Below are 20517 nucleotides of genomic sequence, written 5' to 3'. Positions count from 1 at the left end.
ATCATGGGGAAATCCAATCATAGGTAATAGTTGAAAATCCAACTTTTTATTTTCCTGAACGAGTAGAAACCTGTTCTTTTCTGCCAGTATACTTCTATACTTTCATTTTTTTTTTAACATGTAGCTAAGGAATCTCAATTGATTCTTGCAACGAAATGCGCTGGGCCCTCTTGCGTCTCCTTGTTTATCACAGAAAAAAATAGGAAGTGAAAGCAGTCCCTTCTTTTGAAACAATGTAGAAAAAAAATCAGCCTTGCATTGTAATCATCTGGCTATTGCTACATTGTTTCAAGAAACGGGCAGAAATCTATTTCAGTAGCAATTACATTTACAAATAACTGGAAAAAGACAGAAAATGACAAATGTTTTTTGAAAAGTTGCTTAAAATTGTATTCTTTCTTTAGGGAAAATGTTATTTGGGCATTTAGAAGGCCTTTCGTGACCTCAGCTTTTTAAAGTGGCAGTCACAGGGAGAGGGTTACTGTCCTTGGCATATAGTAGGAAGTCATTGCAGTGACTGTGCTTGCCCATACTGGCTAGTGGACAAAGCTAAATGTATAGAGGCTTTCTGGTGTATTTAGCAGCTGTATAATAAGTGCAATTTTTTTCCTGTTTATCGTGTCATGTAAGATAGAGAAAATGTTCGAGATATATATATATATATATGTGTCTATATTGACAGTGAGTGGGCCGGCAGTTTCCTCCCCGGCTCTCAAGTCAATGGCTTCAATACATAATGTCATTTCCAGATGGATTAGAGGGAGAAAAGACTCTTTCCTCTGTTGAAACATCTAATTAGGGCATCACTTTTGTTATTGTTTGTGACTATATGCAGACTTGTAGCTTGTGGTAGCAAAAGCCATCTGTTGGGCTCCCAACCCCATTCTGTTTGTTCTCCTCTGTGACCTTGCCACTCGCATTGTTCATAGTCTGTATTGGCTGTTAAGAATTCAACATAAAGCCCGCAGGAGAAGAGCAAGGTTTACTTCTGTTGGGTTATTAACCTAGCTTTCTCGTTACAGTATCAACAGAGCAATTGGCACACTTGCTTTGCAATATCTTAAAGGGGAAATTGGAGGCGGGCAGGATTCCATAATGAATTGTCAGTGATTTAAAAGTTGTTTGTAAATGTAATTACTATAAAATGCAATTTCTCTCTGTCCCTTGCCATTCCCTGCACTGCTGTTCCTGCCTAGGTATAATATTGAAAAAATGTAGTAATCAACTCTGAGTCTCTCAATCACAGAACATGCTTGGCATTGTGGAAATTGGTGTAATAGCTGCAGGAGGACTGACTTGCAACATATAGTCAGGACCAGCAGTGCAGGTTATAGCAAGGGACAGTACATCTTTTTTTTTTCCTTTTTTTATTCTGTACACAAATGTTGCATGCACCCAATGACAGGGGTGGGAATTGCTTTGGTGGGTGTTAAATTGTTTCCACATTCACATTGTTTTATTACAACGGTGTATAACACCGAAAAGTTGCACATTTGCAAATAAACATGCATGGGTCTATCCCTGCTTGAATCAGCCTTGAGTGCCAGTGTATCTTTGGAACCTGGAAATTGCTTTGCCATTTATTTTATCACATAGACCCGCAGGTGCTCTCACTGGTCAGACAAACATTGCTTAAATACATCCCTTCAGCCAAGCTGGAAATTGGGCAAAGTAATGTCATGAATGAGAATGAGATTTGGAGCAGTTTCTTCCCTTTCTTCAAAGTGATAGGGTAACGTCACATTCACCTTTTTTCCCATCTAATGACAGGTATTTATGGGTCACATACAGGTGCCCCTGCTTTTTGGATGAATACACAATCACAGCATTACCCGGATGTTTGTAGTATTTTATCCTCCCTCTCTTGGAGATGAAAAATGGAGACATCAAAATGCTGCAAATATAACCATGTGCTATAACTGTGTGCCGAAAATCACACTGGTGTCTGTCCTGAGGTCCATAGTGTATATTAAAAAAAAAAAAAAAAGATATATATATATATATATATATATATATATATATATAGTGAATAAAGTACCCCCTTTTGTAAAATATAGGGATATTATAAGTTACCGAGGAGTTTCATGACTATATAAAAACACGAGGCCGAAGGCCGAGTGTTTTTATACAGGTCATGGAACTCCGAGGTAACTTCTAATATCCTCATATTTTGCAACTGGGGGTACTTTATTTATTATAATAAACAAATTTTAATGAGTCATGTGACAGAAATGACATCAGAACTCACCGTTTATAACTGATGACATCAGAACTCACCGTTTATAAGGATATAATTTACAGGATATTCATGGCTTTTGTGTATTATATATATATAATACACAAGAGCCATGAATATCCTGTTAATTATATCCTTAGAAATGGTGCTTAGTGATGTCATTGGTTATAACCGGAGCTTAGTGATGTCATTTCTGTCAAATGACTCGCTGAAACTTGTGTATTATAATAAATAAATTACCCACCCCCTGTTGCAAAATATGAGGATATTAGAAGCCACCTCGAAGTTCCATGACCTGTATAAAAACACTCCGCATTTGACCGCTTGTTTTTAAACTGTCATGGAACTCCGAGGTGAATTATAATATCCTTATATTTTACATGAGGGGGGTACTTTATTCACTATATAATATGTATCCCTCACTGTGCAATTGTGTTGGGGCTTGAAAATACAGCAGTGAGACATTTCCAGGGCTCCTGTAACCTGCCCTTGAGTGTGATTTCACGCATTCGACAAACTTTTTTTGTGAATAAAAACCTTGCATTTTTGAGATTTATAATAACCCGATGATGCAAAAAGCCAGAATCCAAAAATCTGTCATCTCAGACCTGTTGAGGTCCTGTATAAATCAACAGGAGAGGCACCTATCCCAATTTGAAGTTATCATGGTTTGATCTGGGTTTGCCCAATTATCCAAAAAATTTGGGGGTTTTGGGCAAAACCCCAAAAAATGTTAGCAATTCTGGGGAAAAAAGTTGCAAAAAAATAGTGTTTGCTCGATTCTATAATTAATTATAATTAATAAATAAGGTCAAATCGGGCATGGGAGTCTAGTTGTGTTTTTTTTTTTTTTTAATAAAATGTGCGGGACTCTCCACACAAAAAATTCGTACGATTGGATATATGGCCATCTTAAGGGGCAGATTTATGAAGGGGCAAATTTAAAATTTAAATTTTCGAATTCTTTATGGTCAAAGCTCTCAAATTTGAATTGTGAATTATGCAAACTCTATTAGAGTTTTAATTAAAATTTGAATTTGTCATACTCTGGCCCTTTAAAAATTCGACTATTCGCCTCCTAAAACCAGACGAGTTCATGTTGGTCAGTGGGAGAGGTCCAGGGAGCAATTTTGAAAAGGTACAAGCCATTCTGACATTCAATTCGAATCAAGTTTTGTTGAATTCGATTCAAGTTTTCGAGTCTGTAAAATGAGTGCGAGTTCTAGATATTCGATTTTTTTTTATTAAATAACCCCCCAATCAAATTCAAGTATATTCGAATTTAAAGGAGTTTAAAAAAGCTTCAAAATTCAACCTTTGATAAATGTGCCTGTAAATGTAACACAACTGAGGGAGCATGGAGTCAATGCATTCCTCTAGCTATCACATGAATACAGATGTGCAAGAGGTTTTACATGTAGTACTATTCTCTCTTGCCCATTTGCATGTACCACGTTGCCTCTCTAATTAACCTTACACATATGTCTGCGTGTGGGTGCATCTGTTCCCATCATTAGACAAGGAGGGACGGTAGCAACAGGTGGTGCAAAAATCTGTTTCTGTATTATTTATAACATATTCATTCACCCATTCAGCTGTTTAGCCTGTGACCCATGTAAAGTGTTTTTGGTTGCGTATTTAAATGAAAGTAACTGCAGTCTTACAGTTCATATTATATGACAATGAGACAGCATGTGCACTTGGAAATTGGGGGTTCTTCTGCAATATAACAATTGTTACATAACGATTTACAACTAGCCATTCAGATGAAATAAACTAGTAAAAATAACAAATCAGACCATGTTCCAGCTATTCATTTTCATACAGCAAATCATACGATGTCTGAGAAATAGTAGTGACAGGCACCCATCGATATTGTCAGATAGGCAATATATGCAGAGATATTATCGTTGGCCAACACTAATCTTCTAACCTGTCCGATCAACTGAACGACCGATTGCCATGGTACAAAAGCTCTTGGGACGACAATTCTGATTGGAGTCAGAATATCTTTGCATCTATGGCCAGCTGAAGGCTACAAATGTATTGTTATTCCTACTTTTTATTACTCCACTTTCCATTCAGACCCTCTCCTATTCATATTCCAGTCTATTATTCAAATCAAAGCATGGTTGCTAGGGTAATTTGGACCCTAGCAACTACATTGCTGAAATTTCAAACTGTAGAGCTGCTGAATAAAAAGCTCAATAACGACAAATAATCAAAAACAAATTGCAAATTGTCTCAGAATATCACTCTCTACATCACATTAAAAGTTAACTCAATGGTGAACAACCCCCTTTACATTTTTTAAACTATTAACGAGCAGTTTATATGGGTACTGCTAATGAAAAGAAGAAAAAGGCAATGATTGTTAGTGAATTCCCCCCTCCCTCCCTTTGTAGGGTTTAGCTTGTTTCTACTGCATACAGTAATAAAAAGCAAATATGCAGATAAGACTCTGTGTACTTGATTTACTGAAAACCTTTCTTAGAATGTATTTCCCTGTTCTTTACTTGAACTCTATAAATATATCAGCCATTGAATTGCAGTTTTGTAATGTGGAGATTTCTGAGTTGATAAGGACTACCATGATTGTTCTACATTCAGGCTGCTTACGCATCATGAGTTGTATAATGGCACACTTAAATATGAGTGGCTCATCAGGCCTTTGGGAGGGGGGTCCATACACTTGCCAATAAGCTGGCAGGGCAATCTGGAAGGGCAGAGTCAGCAGGATTTATCTGCCTGTGCATGGCCAGTGTAAGGCAGGGTGTAAGAGTCAGCTCTAACTGATAGCAGTCTTTCTTCAGCAGAACAATTGATATAACCCTGTTAAGCTCTAAACCTCTTATCTCTCTTTTGCACTCTTAGGGACACAAAGGTTGGTGGCACACGTGAATATTGGGGGGAGAATAGTCGCCCATCGACAAATCAAGAATATGAATCACTAGCGGGATGGCATACATTGTCAAAGTTGCCTCACAAGAAAATTTTGGGCAACTTCGGAATACAAAGCACCGCATGTGCCATGCCTTACTCGACTTTTCATTATAGCTGGCGCAAGACAGTGGGAAGGCGTTGGGGGAAATTAGTCGCCTCAAAGAAGAGGCGATTAGTTACCAGGCGACTAAATCTCCCCAAATCGCCAGGTGTGCCCTTACCCTTAGTGTCTCTGGTCTCCAGCTCAGTAATTCAGGTGCAGACTCTAAACTGTTACGATTTTGCAACATTTAGTTGATACATTTCTCAGCAGCATCTCGGGAGTATTTGCAACTATTGTATCCATTCTTACAGCTGCCTGTAATGAAACCCAGAGATTCTGCTCAGCAGGAACAAAGATAAGTAATGTATCAACTAAATGTATCCATTTAGAACAGTTCACAGGGTCGGTGACCCCCTCCCAGAGCTGCTTTAGACGGTGAAAAATGACACTTTACACTTCAATATTAGTAAAACGGTGACACAGGAAATCATTGGAAAAAGTTATTTATGGCGTTCGATCTGAAAACAACTAGTTGTTTGAAGTGAACCACCCCTTTAAGGTGGCCATCCGCTCGTTTGGCGATGTTGTCAAACGAGTGGATCTCTCCCGATATGCCCACCTTGTGGTGGGCGATATCAAACTGATGCGATCGTGGGCCCTAGGACGCAACTATCTGATCATAATGCAAGGAGTAGGGGCGGTCGGATCGTGGGACTGCATCAACGAACAGATGCGGTCCAAGATCCGATGGGATTTTAATCCCTGCCCGATCGACTTCTGTCCAGATATCGATCGGGGGAGTCTTCGGAGGGCCTCGTACACAGGGCCATTAAGCTGCGACTTGCTTTATCTGCAGCTTTTATCGGCCTGTGGATGGCCACCTTCACAGGCTTATTATGTTGGTTACTACAACCACTCATATCCCACTGGGCAGTGGCCGACGGGTAGATCTGTACGATGGTAGACGTCAAATGTCCTGAAAATGCATCTCCTTTGGAAATAACTGCCTTCCCAAAGTTTCCTCCAGACGCAGCTTTGGGCGACTTCGTGATATGTTGGTTTTACCGCCGACGAAAATGCCCGAAGTTGCCTCTGTTGGCTTTACTTCCAGAGATTTCAGTTATTTCCAATGGAGACCTATTTTCGAGAGGTTTGTCACCCACAGTCGCTCATAAATCACAGGAACAAATCTCCCCTCAGCCACTGCCCTTAGGCTAAGGCCACACGGGGGCCGAAAACCACAAGCCGAAATCCACTGCCTGATTTCTGCCCTACTGCAGGCAGTAGCATTCTCTCTGTACCACATTCAGAAGTATTGAATCGGAACAGATTTCGGAGAAGAACTGTGAGTCTCTGCATTTTGAGTTAAAGTCTATTCGGGACGCTTCCAGTTCAATATTTCTGAATGCAGAAAGTTGAGGATGTTACTGGCCCATAGTGTGGCAGCCAGTGGTATTTGGCTTGCAGTTTTCTGCACCTGCGTGGCCCTAGCCTAATGCTAGTGCGACACAGGGGGCTGAAATACTAAAGCAAAAAAATCAGCCCCTCCACATTGTGCTCTCTGGTGACATGGCACACAAGCTACTTCTACACATTGCATCACTAGTGGGGGCTACCCTGAACTATATTAGAGGGAAATTGTGGAAGCACTCAAGGCTAAATCAAAATATATTTAAATATAATGGAAGTGCTACTTACAATGCACTTCCCTGGGCCCCTGTCTCATAAGTAATTCAGTATAAATGCAAGTGCATGTTTACAAAACAGGGGTTTTTAGTTACCAAAGTTATGATCATAAAATTGAAAAGCCACCATACCACGTCAAGGTAAACCCCATATGGCGGTCCCTAACTTACTTATTAAAAAGAAATGTTTCTCTGCATAATAGCATTACCTGTGTTCAGTGTATGTTGAGCATTGGTTTCAATTTGAAGGCTGAATCCTCCCCCGCCAGTAAAGGCTTTTAAGAGAGAGTGATTGCCCAAACCAACGCCCACATTTAAAAGCGTAGGACCACCATTAGTTTTAAGGGGTGGGTATGGGGTGCTATTGAAAAACCACATGAAGCTAGGCCACAGCTTCAGGCCAATATACTATATTAGAGGGAAATAGTGGAAGCACTCAAGGCTAAATCAAAATATATTTAAATATAATGGAAGTGCTACTTACAATGCACTTCCCTGGGCCCCTGTCTCATAAGTAATTCAGTATAAATGCAAGTGCATGTTTACAAAACAGGGGTTTTTAGTTACCAAAGTTATGATCATAAAATTGAAAAGCCACCATACCACGTCAAGGTAAACCCCATATGGCGGTCCCTAACTTACTTATTAAAAAGAAATGTTTCTCTGCATAATAGCATTACCTGTGTTCAGTGTATGTTGAGCATTGGTTTCAATTTGAAGGCTGAATCCTCCCCCGCCAGTAAAGGCTTTTAAGAGAGAGTGATTGCCCAAACCAACGCCCACATTTAAAAGCGTAGGACCACCATTAGTTTTAAGGGGTGGGTATGGGGTGCTATTGAAAAACCACATGAAGCTAGGCCACAGCTTCAGGCCAATATACTATATTAGAGGGAAATAGTGGAAGCACTCAAGGCTAAATCAAAATATATTTAAATATAATGGAAGTGCTACTTACAATGCACTTCCCTGGGCCCCTGTCTCATAAGTAATTCAGTATAAATGCAAGTGCATGTTTACAAAACAGGGGTTTTTAGTTACCAAAGTTATGATCATAACTTTGGTAACTAAAAACCCCTGTTTTGTAAACATGCACTTGCATTTATACTGAATTACTTATGAGACAGGGGCCCAGGGAAGTGCATTGTAAGTAGCACTTCCATTATATTTAAATATATTTTGATTTAGCCTTGAGTGCTTCCACAATTTCCCTCTAATATAGTATATTGGCCTGAAGCTGTGGCCTAGCTTCATGTGGTTTTTCAATAGCACCCCATACCCACCCCTTAAAACTAATGGTGGTCCTATGCTTTTAAATGTGGGCGTTGGTTTGGGCAATCACTCTCTCTTAAAAGCCTTTACTGGCGGGGGAGGATTCAGCCTTCAAATTGAAACCAATGCTCAACATACACTGAACACAGGTAATGCTATTATGCAGAGAAACATTTCTTTTTAATAAGTAAGTTAGGGACCGCCATATGGGGTTTACCTTGACGTGGTATGGTGGCTTTTCAATTTTATGATCATAACTTTGGTAACTAAAAACCCCTGTTTTGTAAACATGCACTTGCATTTATACTGAATTACTTATGAGACAGGGGCCCAGGGAAGTGCATTGTAAGTAGCACTTCCATTATATTTAAATATATTTTGATTTAGCCTTGAGTGCTTCCACTATTTCCCTCTAATATACCCTGAACTATCCCACAAATTCTGCACCCATCCAGCATTTAGGCCATTTTGCTATGGGTATCCAGCTTTTTTTAAAATGGGAAAACAATGTTGTGTGTTTTACAGATGGTTAAAGGGAGAGGCATCTGGGTTTTTTATAACTTTTATCTTTGAAAAGTGGGCTTTAAATAAAGGCATTTATATAATGTGCTCAAATCAACCGACGTATGAGTGCATCACCGACATCAATCTGTTTATACCATTGCTGTAAACAACCCCGCAGAGCGACCTCCCTCTCTTTTATAGCCTGAAAGCCACATGGAAATTCCCACATATTTCGAGTATGACTTGTGCGCCAATATTTCCATTACAATAAATGCTGACCAACTGCTGAATATCAGGTGTACTTCAGTAAGTAGACACAACACAACAGCTAGACCCCCAGTATGTATACATAGGTGTGTACAGATATGGGACCTGTTATCCAGAATGCTCGGGACCTGGGGTATTCCGGATAACTGATCTTTCCGTAATTTTTATCTTCACGCCTTAAGTCTACTAGAAAATCATGTAAACATTAAATAAACCCAGAAGCCTGGTTCTGCTTCCAATAAGGATTAATTATATCTTAGTTGGAATCAAGTACAAGCTACTGTTTTATTATTACAGAGAGAAAGGAAATCATTTTAAAATATTTGGATTTGATTATAATGGAGTCTATGGGAGACGGCCTTTCCGTAATTCTGAGCTTTCTGGATAACTGGTTTCCGGATAACGGATTCCATACCTGTATTAAGAATGCAACATTGACTTTGATATTTTCTCTCATCGTAAGCGTTTGGCTACATCGGAGTGTGCCAATAGCCAACATTAGTTGCTCAGAATAGAGTCCTGCACGGAACCAATTTGTTAAACCCGACCTGCACCCAGACCCCCAACCCGCATACTTACCCGCTTGGACCCGCAAGTACCTTATCCGCAACCCGATCCGTGACCCGGGATCAGCAAGGTTTTTGCGGGTACCCGACCCGCTGCAGGACTCTAGCTCAGAAGGTCACTGGCACAGATACATAAGACATGCCGAGAAGAAAAATTTGCAATCCCGTTGGCATAGTAGTAGAACATAGTATTTATACACTCATTTATTTACTTCTATACGAAAGCATATCCATAGTAAACCGTGTGTGGAAGTGAAATCTATATGCAGCCATGTTTTGTTCTGCAGAGCATGAAATAAGAAATACAAAGTAAACTTTTGCTTCTTTATAAAAATACAAAGTATTACGACATACAGGAACAGCTAGAGTTTCTTTTTGAAGTGTCCTAACCAAGGATGCATCTGTTGGTCACTCCCTATAATAAAACTACCCACTGTTCTAAGGTTTTTTTTTTTTTTGGTGGTGGGTGGGGGAGCAGCACACAAGTTTGAGGCTGCAGAATGGAGTCTGTGTTTGAGTTGTAGTTTTGTGGCTGCTCCATCTGGAAGCTGTTAGTGAAATAGACAGCGATCCGTCTGACCTTCCCATGGCCCCTGTCTGAGACCCTCTGTTTCCAGTTGGTAAGTGGGACTGAGACCCTTCTTAGGCAGTGATTTATACTCAGCCCCCTCTGTACTGTCTGTTTTAAAGAGGCCACTAATGCAAACAAGCTGCTAGTCATGGGTAGGTCATATGGAATTAGTCACAGAAATATAAAGTTTCTTTCAGCATTGCAAGATAGGAGTTGAAAATATATCATCATAATTTATTTATTTAGCCCTAAAAACCATTCACAGTTCTTTACAAAAACTACAAGTTCCCACTGAGTTCGTTTCTACCTAAATTTAAAGACAAATGTCTTTTCTTCTATCCCACCGGCTGCCTTTATTAGCATGACAAAGTAGATCTTGAATTCTAAATCCTGTATATTCTTGAAATCTTTTGATCTGCCTAAAGGTATAACATAACCTGCCAGTAGATGTTGGGCTGGTGACCAGTAGATCACAATATCCCAGATAAGTAACTTGGCAGAGGCAAAAATTGCACCACTATTACGCTGAATAATAATCACCCAGTGCGGGACTATCAATTATCTCTCTGAAATCCTTTTCCATTTCCAGGCAATAAATGTCTGACCAGTGAGTACACCAGCAGGGTTAAGGCAGGGTATTTTTGACCATTCTGCCATCCAAAAATGATAAAACTTTTACAATTGCCTTGTGCACCATTGCACCAATGCTTTTTTTTATGTTTTTAGACATGACTTTTTGGTGGGATACTGTCATGTGAAAACATGTTTTTTCAAACACATCAGTTAAAAGTGCTGCTCCAGCAGAATTCTGCACTGAAATCCATTTTTCTAAAGAGCAAACAGATTTTTTTATATTTAATTTTGAAATCTGACATGGGGCTAGACTTATTGTCAGTTTCCCAGCTGCCCCCAGTCATGTGACTTGTGCCTGCACTTTAGGATGGAACTCTTTCTGGCAGGCTGTTATCTCTCCTACTTAATGTAGCTGAATCAGTCTCTGTGGGACTTTGCTTTTACTATTGAGTGTTGTTCTTAGATCTACCAGGCAGCTGTTGTCTTGTGTTAAGGTGGCCATAGAGGCAAAGATCCGCTCGTTTGGCGATGTTGCCAAACGAGCGGATCTTTCCCCGATATGCCATTAACAGGCATGGCTATATCGGGGGTAATCTGATTGTTCGGCCGTATGGCCGAACAATCAGATTACGATGTGCCATGAGCTCCGGCGGGATCGGTCGGGTCAAAATCAAACCTGACCGATCGACCAAACGACCGATCTCCGCCGGGCGAAAGATGTCGGCACACGCCACACACGATCCGAAAATCGTACGAATCCTCGATTCGTACGGTCCGATCTGTGTGTCTATGGCCACCTTTAGGGAGCTGCTATCTGGTTACCTTCCCATTGTTCTTTTGTTAGGCTGCTGGGGGGGGGGGAAGGGAACTTGCAGTAAAGACTGACTGAAGTTTATCAGAGCACAAGTCACATGAATGGGGGCAGTTGGAAACAATATGTCTAGCCCCATGTCAGTTTTTAAAATTGAATATAAAAAAATCTGTTTGCTCTTTTGAAAAGTGGATTTCAGTGCAGAATTCTGCTAGAGCAGCACTATTAACTAATGCGTTTTGAAAATAAATTTTTTCCCATGACAGTATCCCTTTAAGTTTCGTTGCAGACCCTACATGGGAATACTAAAAACTTTTTACCATGGACAAACTTTCCCTTTAAGATGTGAGATTTATGTGGTCCTTACACAACTTGGAATTCAGGCAGGAGCAGCAGAAATATGTAGAAACTGCTTCACCCTCTCATTCCTTCTCTGCGTGGGAAAATCCCAATTTGTTCCAGATGACCCGCTATCCTTTATAAACCTGGATAGTTTTTAGCAGGATTACCCCCTTTGATGCTATAAGAAGAGCGAGTTTCCCGTTTCTGTCGTTGATGTAATGGCTGCAAGGTGACATCATAATATCAGTTAAGTCAAATTTGCTTCATAAATATAGCAGAGGCACAACTGTCCCAAGTTTGTGCTTGAATAGAGAATGGCTATACAGAAAGCTTACTGTGTGCCCAGGATTCATTTTCTGCCTGCAATTGGGCATACTAGTTGGGAGATGCCATAGGTATTGCATGAGCAGGGCAAAGCTTGAAGATAAAGCACAGACAATAATCACGCCATCCATTTATAAGCACAAGGACCATTGTATGTTGTAGGATGCACCGAATCCAGGATTTGGTTTGGGATTCGGGCTTTTTCAGCAGGATTCGGCCGAATCCTTTTGACTGGCCGAACCGAATCCAAATCCTAATTTGCATATGTAAATTAGTATTCAATTCAGTATTCGTTGATTTTTTCGCAGACGATTTGGGGGTTCAGATAAAATCCAAAATAGTGGATTTGGTGCATCCCTAGTAGGGAGACCTCCAGTCTCTTCTCTGCAAATGTATGTCCCTATACTTTTTATATACACAAATACAGTGTATACAGCAAGTATGGTTGGCCGTCTACTGGCTGCCCTTGCTGCTGGGGGTCTATGTGCCTCAGATAATACACGAGTATAGAATATGTTTGGGCTTGTGTCAGGTGTTTGATCTCTTTAAACAATACTTAGAACCTTATTCCATATATTCTATTTATTCTTTCTCTTTGATAGACCGTAAATGGGATTATTTGATGACTATGGAGAACATTCATTTATTGCATAGTTGCCTTTATTAACCATATTCTGGGTCCAGTAATTGAAATCTGTCTCGATTTTCAAGATGGATTTAAAATGAATTGTTCTATATATAGGGATCCTACCCCCCCCCCCCCTTAATTGGCTTTCCCATGCACACTTCATTCCCTGTTTAGGGAAGCCGTGCCTTACTAATCTGGGTCAGCTAGAACATTTCCCATCATCCTTTTTGATGAATTAAATAAATTCCCCACCCCTCTATAACAGTTGGTTAACCATTTCTAGTCTCTGTAATATGATTTTAATGGGATCATGATTTATGTGATGTAGATTTCTAAATTATACTGTTTACAGTGCAACTAATTCACTCTACCATGTAAAATTTCATTCCTGAACCAGCAAGTGTATTTTTTGTAATTGATAATATTGCTGTGTAGGTGCATCTCAGGTAATTTTGCCTGGTCATGTGCTTTCAGAAAAAGCCAGCACTTTAGGATGGAACTGCTTTCTGACAGGCTGTTGTTTCTCCTAATCAATGTAACTGAATGTGTTGCAGTGGGACTTGGATTTTAGCATTGAGTGTTGTTCTTATGGCATGGACACACACACAGATTTTCAGCGCGGTCCACACTGTGGTTTTTAAAAAAGCTAACCATTGCATATTTTGTGTTGGGGTCAGGGCACACTGGCAGATTCGGGGAGATTAGTCGCCCACCGACAAATCTCCTCTTCTTCGGGGCGACTAATCTCCCCGAACTGCCTTCCGCCGGCTAGAATGAAAATCGCTGCTGGGAAGGCCCTCTGAGTGCTTCGTTTACTGAAGTTGCCTCACGAGGGAAACTTTGGGCAGCTTTGGAAAACAAATCGCTCTGATTGCCTTCCCGCCGGCGTTTTTCATTCTAGCCGGCGGAAGGCAGTTCGGGTAGATTAGTCACCCCGAAGAAGAGGTGATTTGTCGCCGGGCGACTAATCTCCCCGAATCTGCCAGTGTGTCTCTGCCCTTAGGGAGCTGCTATCTGGTTACCTTCCCATTGTTCTGCTAATGGGCTGCTGGGGGGGGGGGTGATGTCACAACTTGCAGTAAAGAATGACTGAAGTTTATCATATCACAAGTCACATGACTGGGGGCAGCTGGGAAACTGACAATATGTCTAACTTCATGTCAGATTTCAAAATTAAATATAAAAGAAATCTGTTTGCTCTTTTGAGAAACAGATTTCCGTGCACTGATTTTCAAAACTGATGCATTTCGAAAAAAGAAAAACATTTTTCCCATGACAGTGTCCCTTTTAAATTCCATTTTGATATGCCAGTCTCTCATGCCGCTGCACCCCCACTAGCTTGCCTACTGTCCTACCTGAGCCGGAGCACTGGGGTTTTCCATCCTAACTGCCATATTTCCCTGATAAAAGTCCCTTGGATCCAAACCCTGGGTGCCACATAACCAAACATGGAATGTACAGAGAGCTAAATACACTTTACAAATGCTATTTCAAAACAACCAATGCATTTATCTGATTTTCTCTGTTTTTATCCTAGGGAATAATGCCCTTGAGAGTTCAGACAACGTTCCCATGTTGGGACTGCCAGTAGGTAAGGCATTACTGGGTAATGTATAAATTACATGCATAGAGATACTCACTGCAGATATACGTGGGTTTTATTTTTGTGCTACAGCAACTGGAATAGTGTCGGAATTACTAAAGTGCCATGTCCTTCCCATGCATACCTCTGTATTAGCTGGCTCGCAAGAATGCTCTTGCTTCCCACACATTTGCATGGCTCCTCATGCCTTTGCTTCAGTGCAGCACTTTTTATACTCCACTGCAATATGCCACCAGGGGGAATTAAAAAATTAAGACTAGACTGTGCTGCATCTGGCACAGGCGATATGTATTTATCACTGTTGTAAAGCATTTATTAAAAGGGATGGTTTACCTTTAAGTTAACTTTTAGTATGTTATAGAATGGCCAAGCAACTTTTCAATTGGGGTTTATTGTTTATTTTTTATCGTTTTTTTTCTGCCTTTTTCTTCTGAATCTTTCCAGCTTTTACATGGGGGCACTGACCCCGTCTAAAAACCATGCTCTGCTTGGCTACAAATGTATTGGCCTCTCCTATTCATTTTCCAGTCACTTATTTGAACCAATGTATGGTTGCTAAGGTCATTTGGACCTTAGCAACCAGATTGCTGATAATGCAAACCGGAGAGCTGCTGAATAAAAAGCTCAATAACTAAAAGACCACAACTAATAAAAAATTAAAACCAATTGCAAATTGTCTCAGAATATCACTCTCTACGTCATACTAAAAGTTAATTTACAGATGAACAATCCCTTTAAACCCTGCATGTAAAGTGCACCAGGCAGCGCTTAAAAGAAAAGTGAGGGTGCAGCTTCAAATGATTTTTAAAAAAATTTGAGCAAGCTTATTATTTTTATTTATAGGGGAACTGCACCCAAATAAATCTTTTTCCCAATTAAAACATCTTTAATTATTTCCAGTAATGTAATCTTAAAATCATGGGAATTTTTGTAAATGTGATTGATATGGAAAGCAGTATCTCTGTGTCCATATTCTCTGCACAATTGGTTCTCACTTCTGAAACAAATCAGCAGTGCCTGTATATTCAGATATGGTGAAGAACCGACTTCTGCTGCATAGTTTTAAGAGTCAGATCTAGAGACACATTTCCCTTTGACATCATTCAATATGTGTAATAAATGTATATGGGAAAGTTGCTTAGAATTACGTTTTCTTTATTACTTTCTAAATACAATATGCATTTTCAATGATATGATCTTATTGATACATTTATGACCAGAGTTCAGATTTGGTTTGTTAGAGGGAAACTTTCTTGAAAATCAAAAATGTATTTAAGCTTCATCCTACTAAAATAAGAAACTTTCTAAATACAATCAATTAAATATTTTGCATACTTTCTGAAATAATCAAGTTTATCTGCACTATTCCTCTCTCTGCATCTGTTTCTCTTCATTCTGTCTTCATGCAGCAGTTGGGTGCCAAATATTCATTGACAGTTAGATCTAATATATTTTATAGGGGGCTTCCTTCCTAGCAGATGTGTTAGAGCTCACTCAAATAACTGATTCCAGTACAAACAAGAGCTAACAAAATAACTGCCTTTTGCACAAATCCTGCATGTAGAGAGACATGATGTCTGGTGATTTTAATAGAATGAGCTCCAATACATTTTCTAGGCAAAAGGAGCCCCCCTATAAGATATATTGGATCTAACTGTCGGTGATTATCTGACACCCAACTGCTGCATGAAGACAGAATAAAGAGAAACAGATGCTGAAAGTGGAGATACACTTGATTATTTCAGAAACAATACAGAATTTTTAATTGATTGTATTTAGAAAACGTATTATTTCAGTATGCTGAAGCTTATATTTCATTTTCGTGATAGTTCCCCTTTAAGCGCTAAAGATTTTAATAAATCCAGATCCCAACAAACGTTCCAGAATTCTCCGGATTCTGGGTATCCCCTAACCCGTTGCTTCCTGTTCTAGAGGATAGGAACTGGCTCTGTACCCGGAGTGTTTGGCAGTTTTTATAACATTTCTCTAAGACATCCAAAAGATAGAAACGCTAAAGAATACTGCTTCCCCCTATCCATTTGTCGGCAGCATATTTCAGATACCTTGTTTTACATCAGAATTTGTGCTGCTGCTTTAATAAACCTACGGCCTTTTTCTGCAAGGCGAGGATCCTCTGCCCCTTCTGTGATGCGTATTCAAGGTGCATTGTCTCTATTCTCCGCTTGATATTGTACATGACAACCTAAATGGTTACATCCGCAGTCCCAATTTAATGCCAGCTTGCTGAAACCTGGCCCATTAAATCTGCCTGCTGTGTGATGTAGATTGCACAGTGCCATCTACTGAGCGTAAAGCAGTTTGTAACTCTGTTAATGAGACTTTAGAGCTGGGATCGTATGGAGACTTTGCACAGAATTTTATCCGTTAATACTTAGCAAGGAGCTTCCCTTAGTCCAGCCACAATTCTGCCTCTGCAAATGATGTAGTGCAGTTATTAGTATTATATCTGCCATACACAGTTTGGTACAATATTCACAGATATCCTCATCGATGGACTGTTTCATCTTAAAGAGGTTGTTCACCTTTATGTTAACTTTTAGTATGATGTAGAGAGTGATATTCTGAGACAATTTGCAATTTATTTTCATTTTTTATTATTTGTGGGTTTTGAGTTATTTAGCTCTTCAGTTTGTGTCAGCAAAGTGGTTGCTAGGGTCCAAATTAACCTAGCAACCATATCCTGATTTGAGCAAGAGACCCAAATTTAAATAAGGGAGGGCCTGAATAAAAGGGTGAGTAATAGAAAGTAGCAATAACAATACAGTTGTAGCTTTACAGGGCATTTGTTTTTTAGATGGGGGGGCCAGTGACCCTCATTTGAAAGCTGGAAAGAGAAGAAAAAGGCAAATAATTAAAAAACTATTAAAAATAAATAATGAAGTCCAGTTGAAAAGTTGGTTAGAATTAACCATTCTATAACATTCTAAAAGTTAACTAAAAGGTGAACCACCCCTTTAACTTAATTGCTTTTCCTTCTGTGTTTGATGTAACTTTCCCATTTATTTGAATGCAGCGTGTGGGGGAATTCCTGAACAGATTAGGGACAAGAGTGGCATTATCACAAGCCCTGGATGGCCGACAGAATACCCAGCAAGGATCAACTGTAGTTGGTACATCCGAGCCGGCCCTGGGGAAATAATTACAATCAGGTGGGTAATACCATGTCTTCTCTGCTCATAAATACTTGCATATGGATTTAAGTGATACTTCATTGTTACTGGTCCAGTATAATGCAGGTGGTAAAGTCTCAGACCTCCCGGCTAGTTACAGAATATGAACTAACTAACCAACTGTCAGCATGGGCAGGCTGTCTATATTTTTGGGTTCTAGCATCACACTTCATTGGAATTGCTGACTGAGCTTTAGTAGGATTTAATTGTAGCCAGATGCTTGTTAACCCTTGAAAGGGGTTGTTCACCTTCCAAGCACTGTTTTAGACTGTTCTCCAGAAATACTTTCCATTTTTTACTGTTTTTCCAAAATCTAAGTTTAAAGTTTAATGTCCCAGTCTCTGGTATGGCAACTAGAGTCCTGTGCGGAACCAATTTCTAAGACCCAAACCCGCACAGCAACCCAAATATTTACCAACTTTGATCCGGACCCGCAATTGACTTATCCGCACCCGCCAACCACCATCAAACAGGAAGTGATGGTGCTGCAAACCGTCATCAAAAGTGGGCGGGGACAGAAATAAGTTTTGTAAAACTTTAAAAGGAGTAAAATAAAAATAATATTACATAAGATAAGAAATTTAGATGAGACCTGTGGCTATACCCGCACCTGAAAATCCTCCCCTCATTCCGCAGGGTGCCCGTTTGTTTTTTTTTGGGTACCCGACCTGCTGCAGGACTCTAGTGGCAGCTCAGTAATTCAGGTGCAGATTCTGCATGGTTACAAATTTGCAACATTGAGTTGATCCATTTCTCAGCAGCATCTGTGGAGTATTAGTAATTATTGTATCCATTCTAACAGCTGCCTTTAATGAAACCCAGAGATTCTGCTCAGAAAAGAAATGTATCCACTAAATGTATCAATTTAGAACAGTTTAGAGAGTCGACGACCCCCCCCCCCCCCCGTGCAGATTTAGAAGGTGAAAAATTGCTCTTTCAGTTCAATATTTCTGGTGAACAATCTGAAACCAACTGAACTGGAAAAAGTGTTGTAAGGTCAATAACCCCTTAAATCATTCAGGTAGTATAGTTTGTCATAAACCGGTAACTCCTATCAAACACATCAAAGATGAACCTAACTGCTCTATTGCACTTGGAATAATGAAAGCAGACATCTGCAGGATCATTAATAAAAGTTCAAAATGCAATTTTCAGATGTAAATAGCTGATTCTTCCTACAATGCAGCATTTATTTTCCCGTGAGTTTCAGCATGAAAGCAGGAGCTTTGCATCTATTGCACTTGAGTCTGATCCATTAATATGGATGCAAAAGTAGCAACAGTTTAGTAAATCATGTGCACATTGCAATGGATGCTTCTTCGGAGACTAGACGGGTGGAAATAGTTGTTAGTTGAAGAGCCAGTCCTAATGGGTCTGTATACGTGTCTCTGGAAGGATGCTGTAAACAGGCCAAATAACTGTTCGTATGCACCACTCAGCAGTGAAGGGTTTTTCTTAATAATTATGTATGTATTTTGTTTTTATTGTCCATTCAGTTTTCAAGAATTTGATATCCAGGGATCTGCCACATGTAGTTTTGATTGGTTGACTATAGGACCGTCTCAAAACTATGATGGCGCCAAGGCATGTGGCTCTACAATTCCAGCACCTTACACCTCCTTGCAAGACCATGTGTGGGTCAAGTTCCATTCAGACGAGCATGTTTCCAGAAAGGGCTTTCTCTTGTCCTATTTGGCCGGTACGTCTGTTGCATCACATTCATAGAACCCCCCTCCCTTATAACATTTAGGGTATTTAGTCCTTGGCCAATTGCAAAGCATGGTAGCTCCCATCCCTATTTACTAATAGAAATATGAAGGAAAGCCAAAAATATTTAAATTTTGTGAAAGAAATGGAACACAAAGTACAGTACTTGTATACTTACGGTACAGGTATCTGATCCATTATCTGGAAACCCAATATCCATAAAGCTCTGTATTACAGAAAGACCTTCTCCCATATTATATCCAAATAATCTGAATTGTTAAAGGTGTTATTCACCTTTGAGGTAAATTTTAGTATGATGTAGAGAGTGATATTCTGAGACAATTTGCAATTTGTTTTAATTTTTTATTATTGAAGAGTTATTTAACTTTTTATTCAGCAGCTCTTCTATATGCATCTTAACCAATCTGGTAACTAGGGACCAAGTTACCCCAGCAACCATGCATTGATTTGAATGCATAATGGGATATGAATAGCAGACAGACTGAATAGAAGGATCAGTAATAAAAAGTAACAATACATTTATAGCCTTACAGAGCATTTGTTTTTAGAAGGGAGTCAGCAACGCCTGTTTGAAAGCTGCAAAGAGTCGGAAGAAAAAGGCAAATAACTATAAAAAATAAATCATGAAAACCAATTGAAAAGTTGCTTAGAATTGGCAGTTCTATAGTCGCTTAGAGACTTCATCAGATGCTTTCCGTAGGCGAAGATTCTTCTCTAAGCCTCTTAAAAGGATTGGTTGCCTTGGAGACGCGTCCGCCCGCATGAGAAAGGAAGTGGGAAATAGAGAAAGTCGGGAGGACGCGTAACCATGACAACCAATCCTTTAAAGAGGCTTAGAGAAGAATCTTCGCCTACGGAAAGCCTCTGATGAAGTCGCTAAGCGACAAAATGCGTAAGGCATAGTTGGCTGACGTCATACCCGAGCGCCCAGGAAGTAACGAGTGAAGTGGCGTGTAAAGGCAACGCTGGTCGGAACCTGAACTGCAAACCACTAAAGACACTTATAACAACCAGGACTAAACGGAGAGAGATGTTTTGCCTGTTTTAACCACTAAAAAGCTAAACTAAAGCTTTATACTCTACAAATTCTGATATGCACAAATTATTCTGATCTTCTGTAAGTAGTCACCATGACCAACTTCACATGGTGAAGTGTAAAAGGCTAGCTGCACTAAAGGTCAATTGAGACCATATGAGGTTGTGGAACTACAACTCTCTAAGGGTTTATTTAAT

General features: G+C 39.8%; 1 protein-coding gene across 1 annotated transcript in view; it reads left to right on the top strand.

Annotated features, from left to right (window-relative positions):
* lrp12.L (LDL receptor related protein 12 L homeolog) overlaps positions 1 to 20517 on the top strand; it is a 33979-nt gene that overhangs the window by 5278 nt on the left and 8184 nt on the right. The window contains exons 2-4 of the mRNA XM_018268204.2: positions 14300 to 14353; positions 17400 to 17535; positions 19053 to 19255. Of these exons, the coding sequence (XP_018123693.1) occupies positions 14300 to 14353; positions 17400 to 17535; positions 19053 to 19255 (393 nt within the window). The remainder of the gene's footprint in view (positions 1 to 14299; positions 14354 to 17399; positions 17536 to 19052; positions 19256 to 20517) is intronic.

Source organism: Xenopus laevis, chromosome 6L (genome assembly GCF_017654675.1).
Source record: "Xenopus laevis strain J_2021 chromosome 6L, Xenopus_laevis_v10.1, whole genome shotgun sequence".
Lineage (NCBI taxonomy): Eukaryota > Metazoa > Chordata > Amphibia > Anura > Pipidae > Xenopus > Xenopus laevis.
This window is presented reverse-complemented; position numbering and strand designations above follow the sequence as displayed.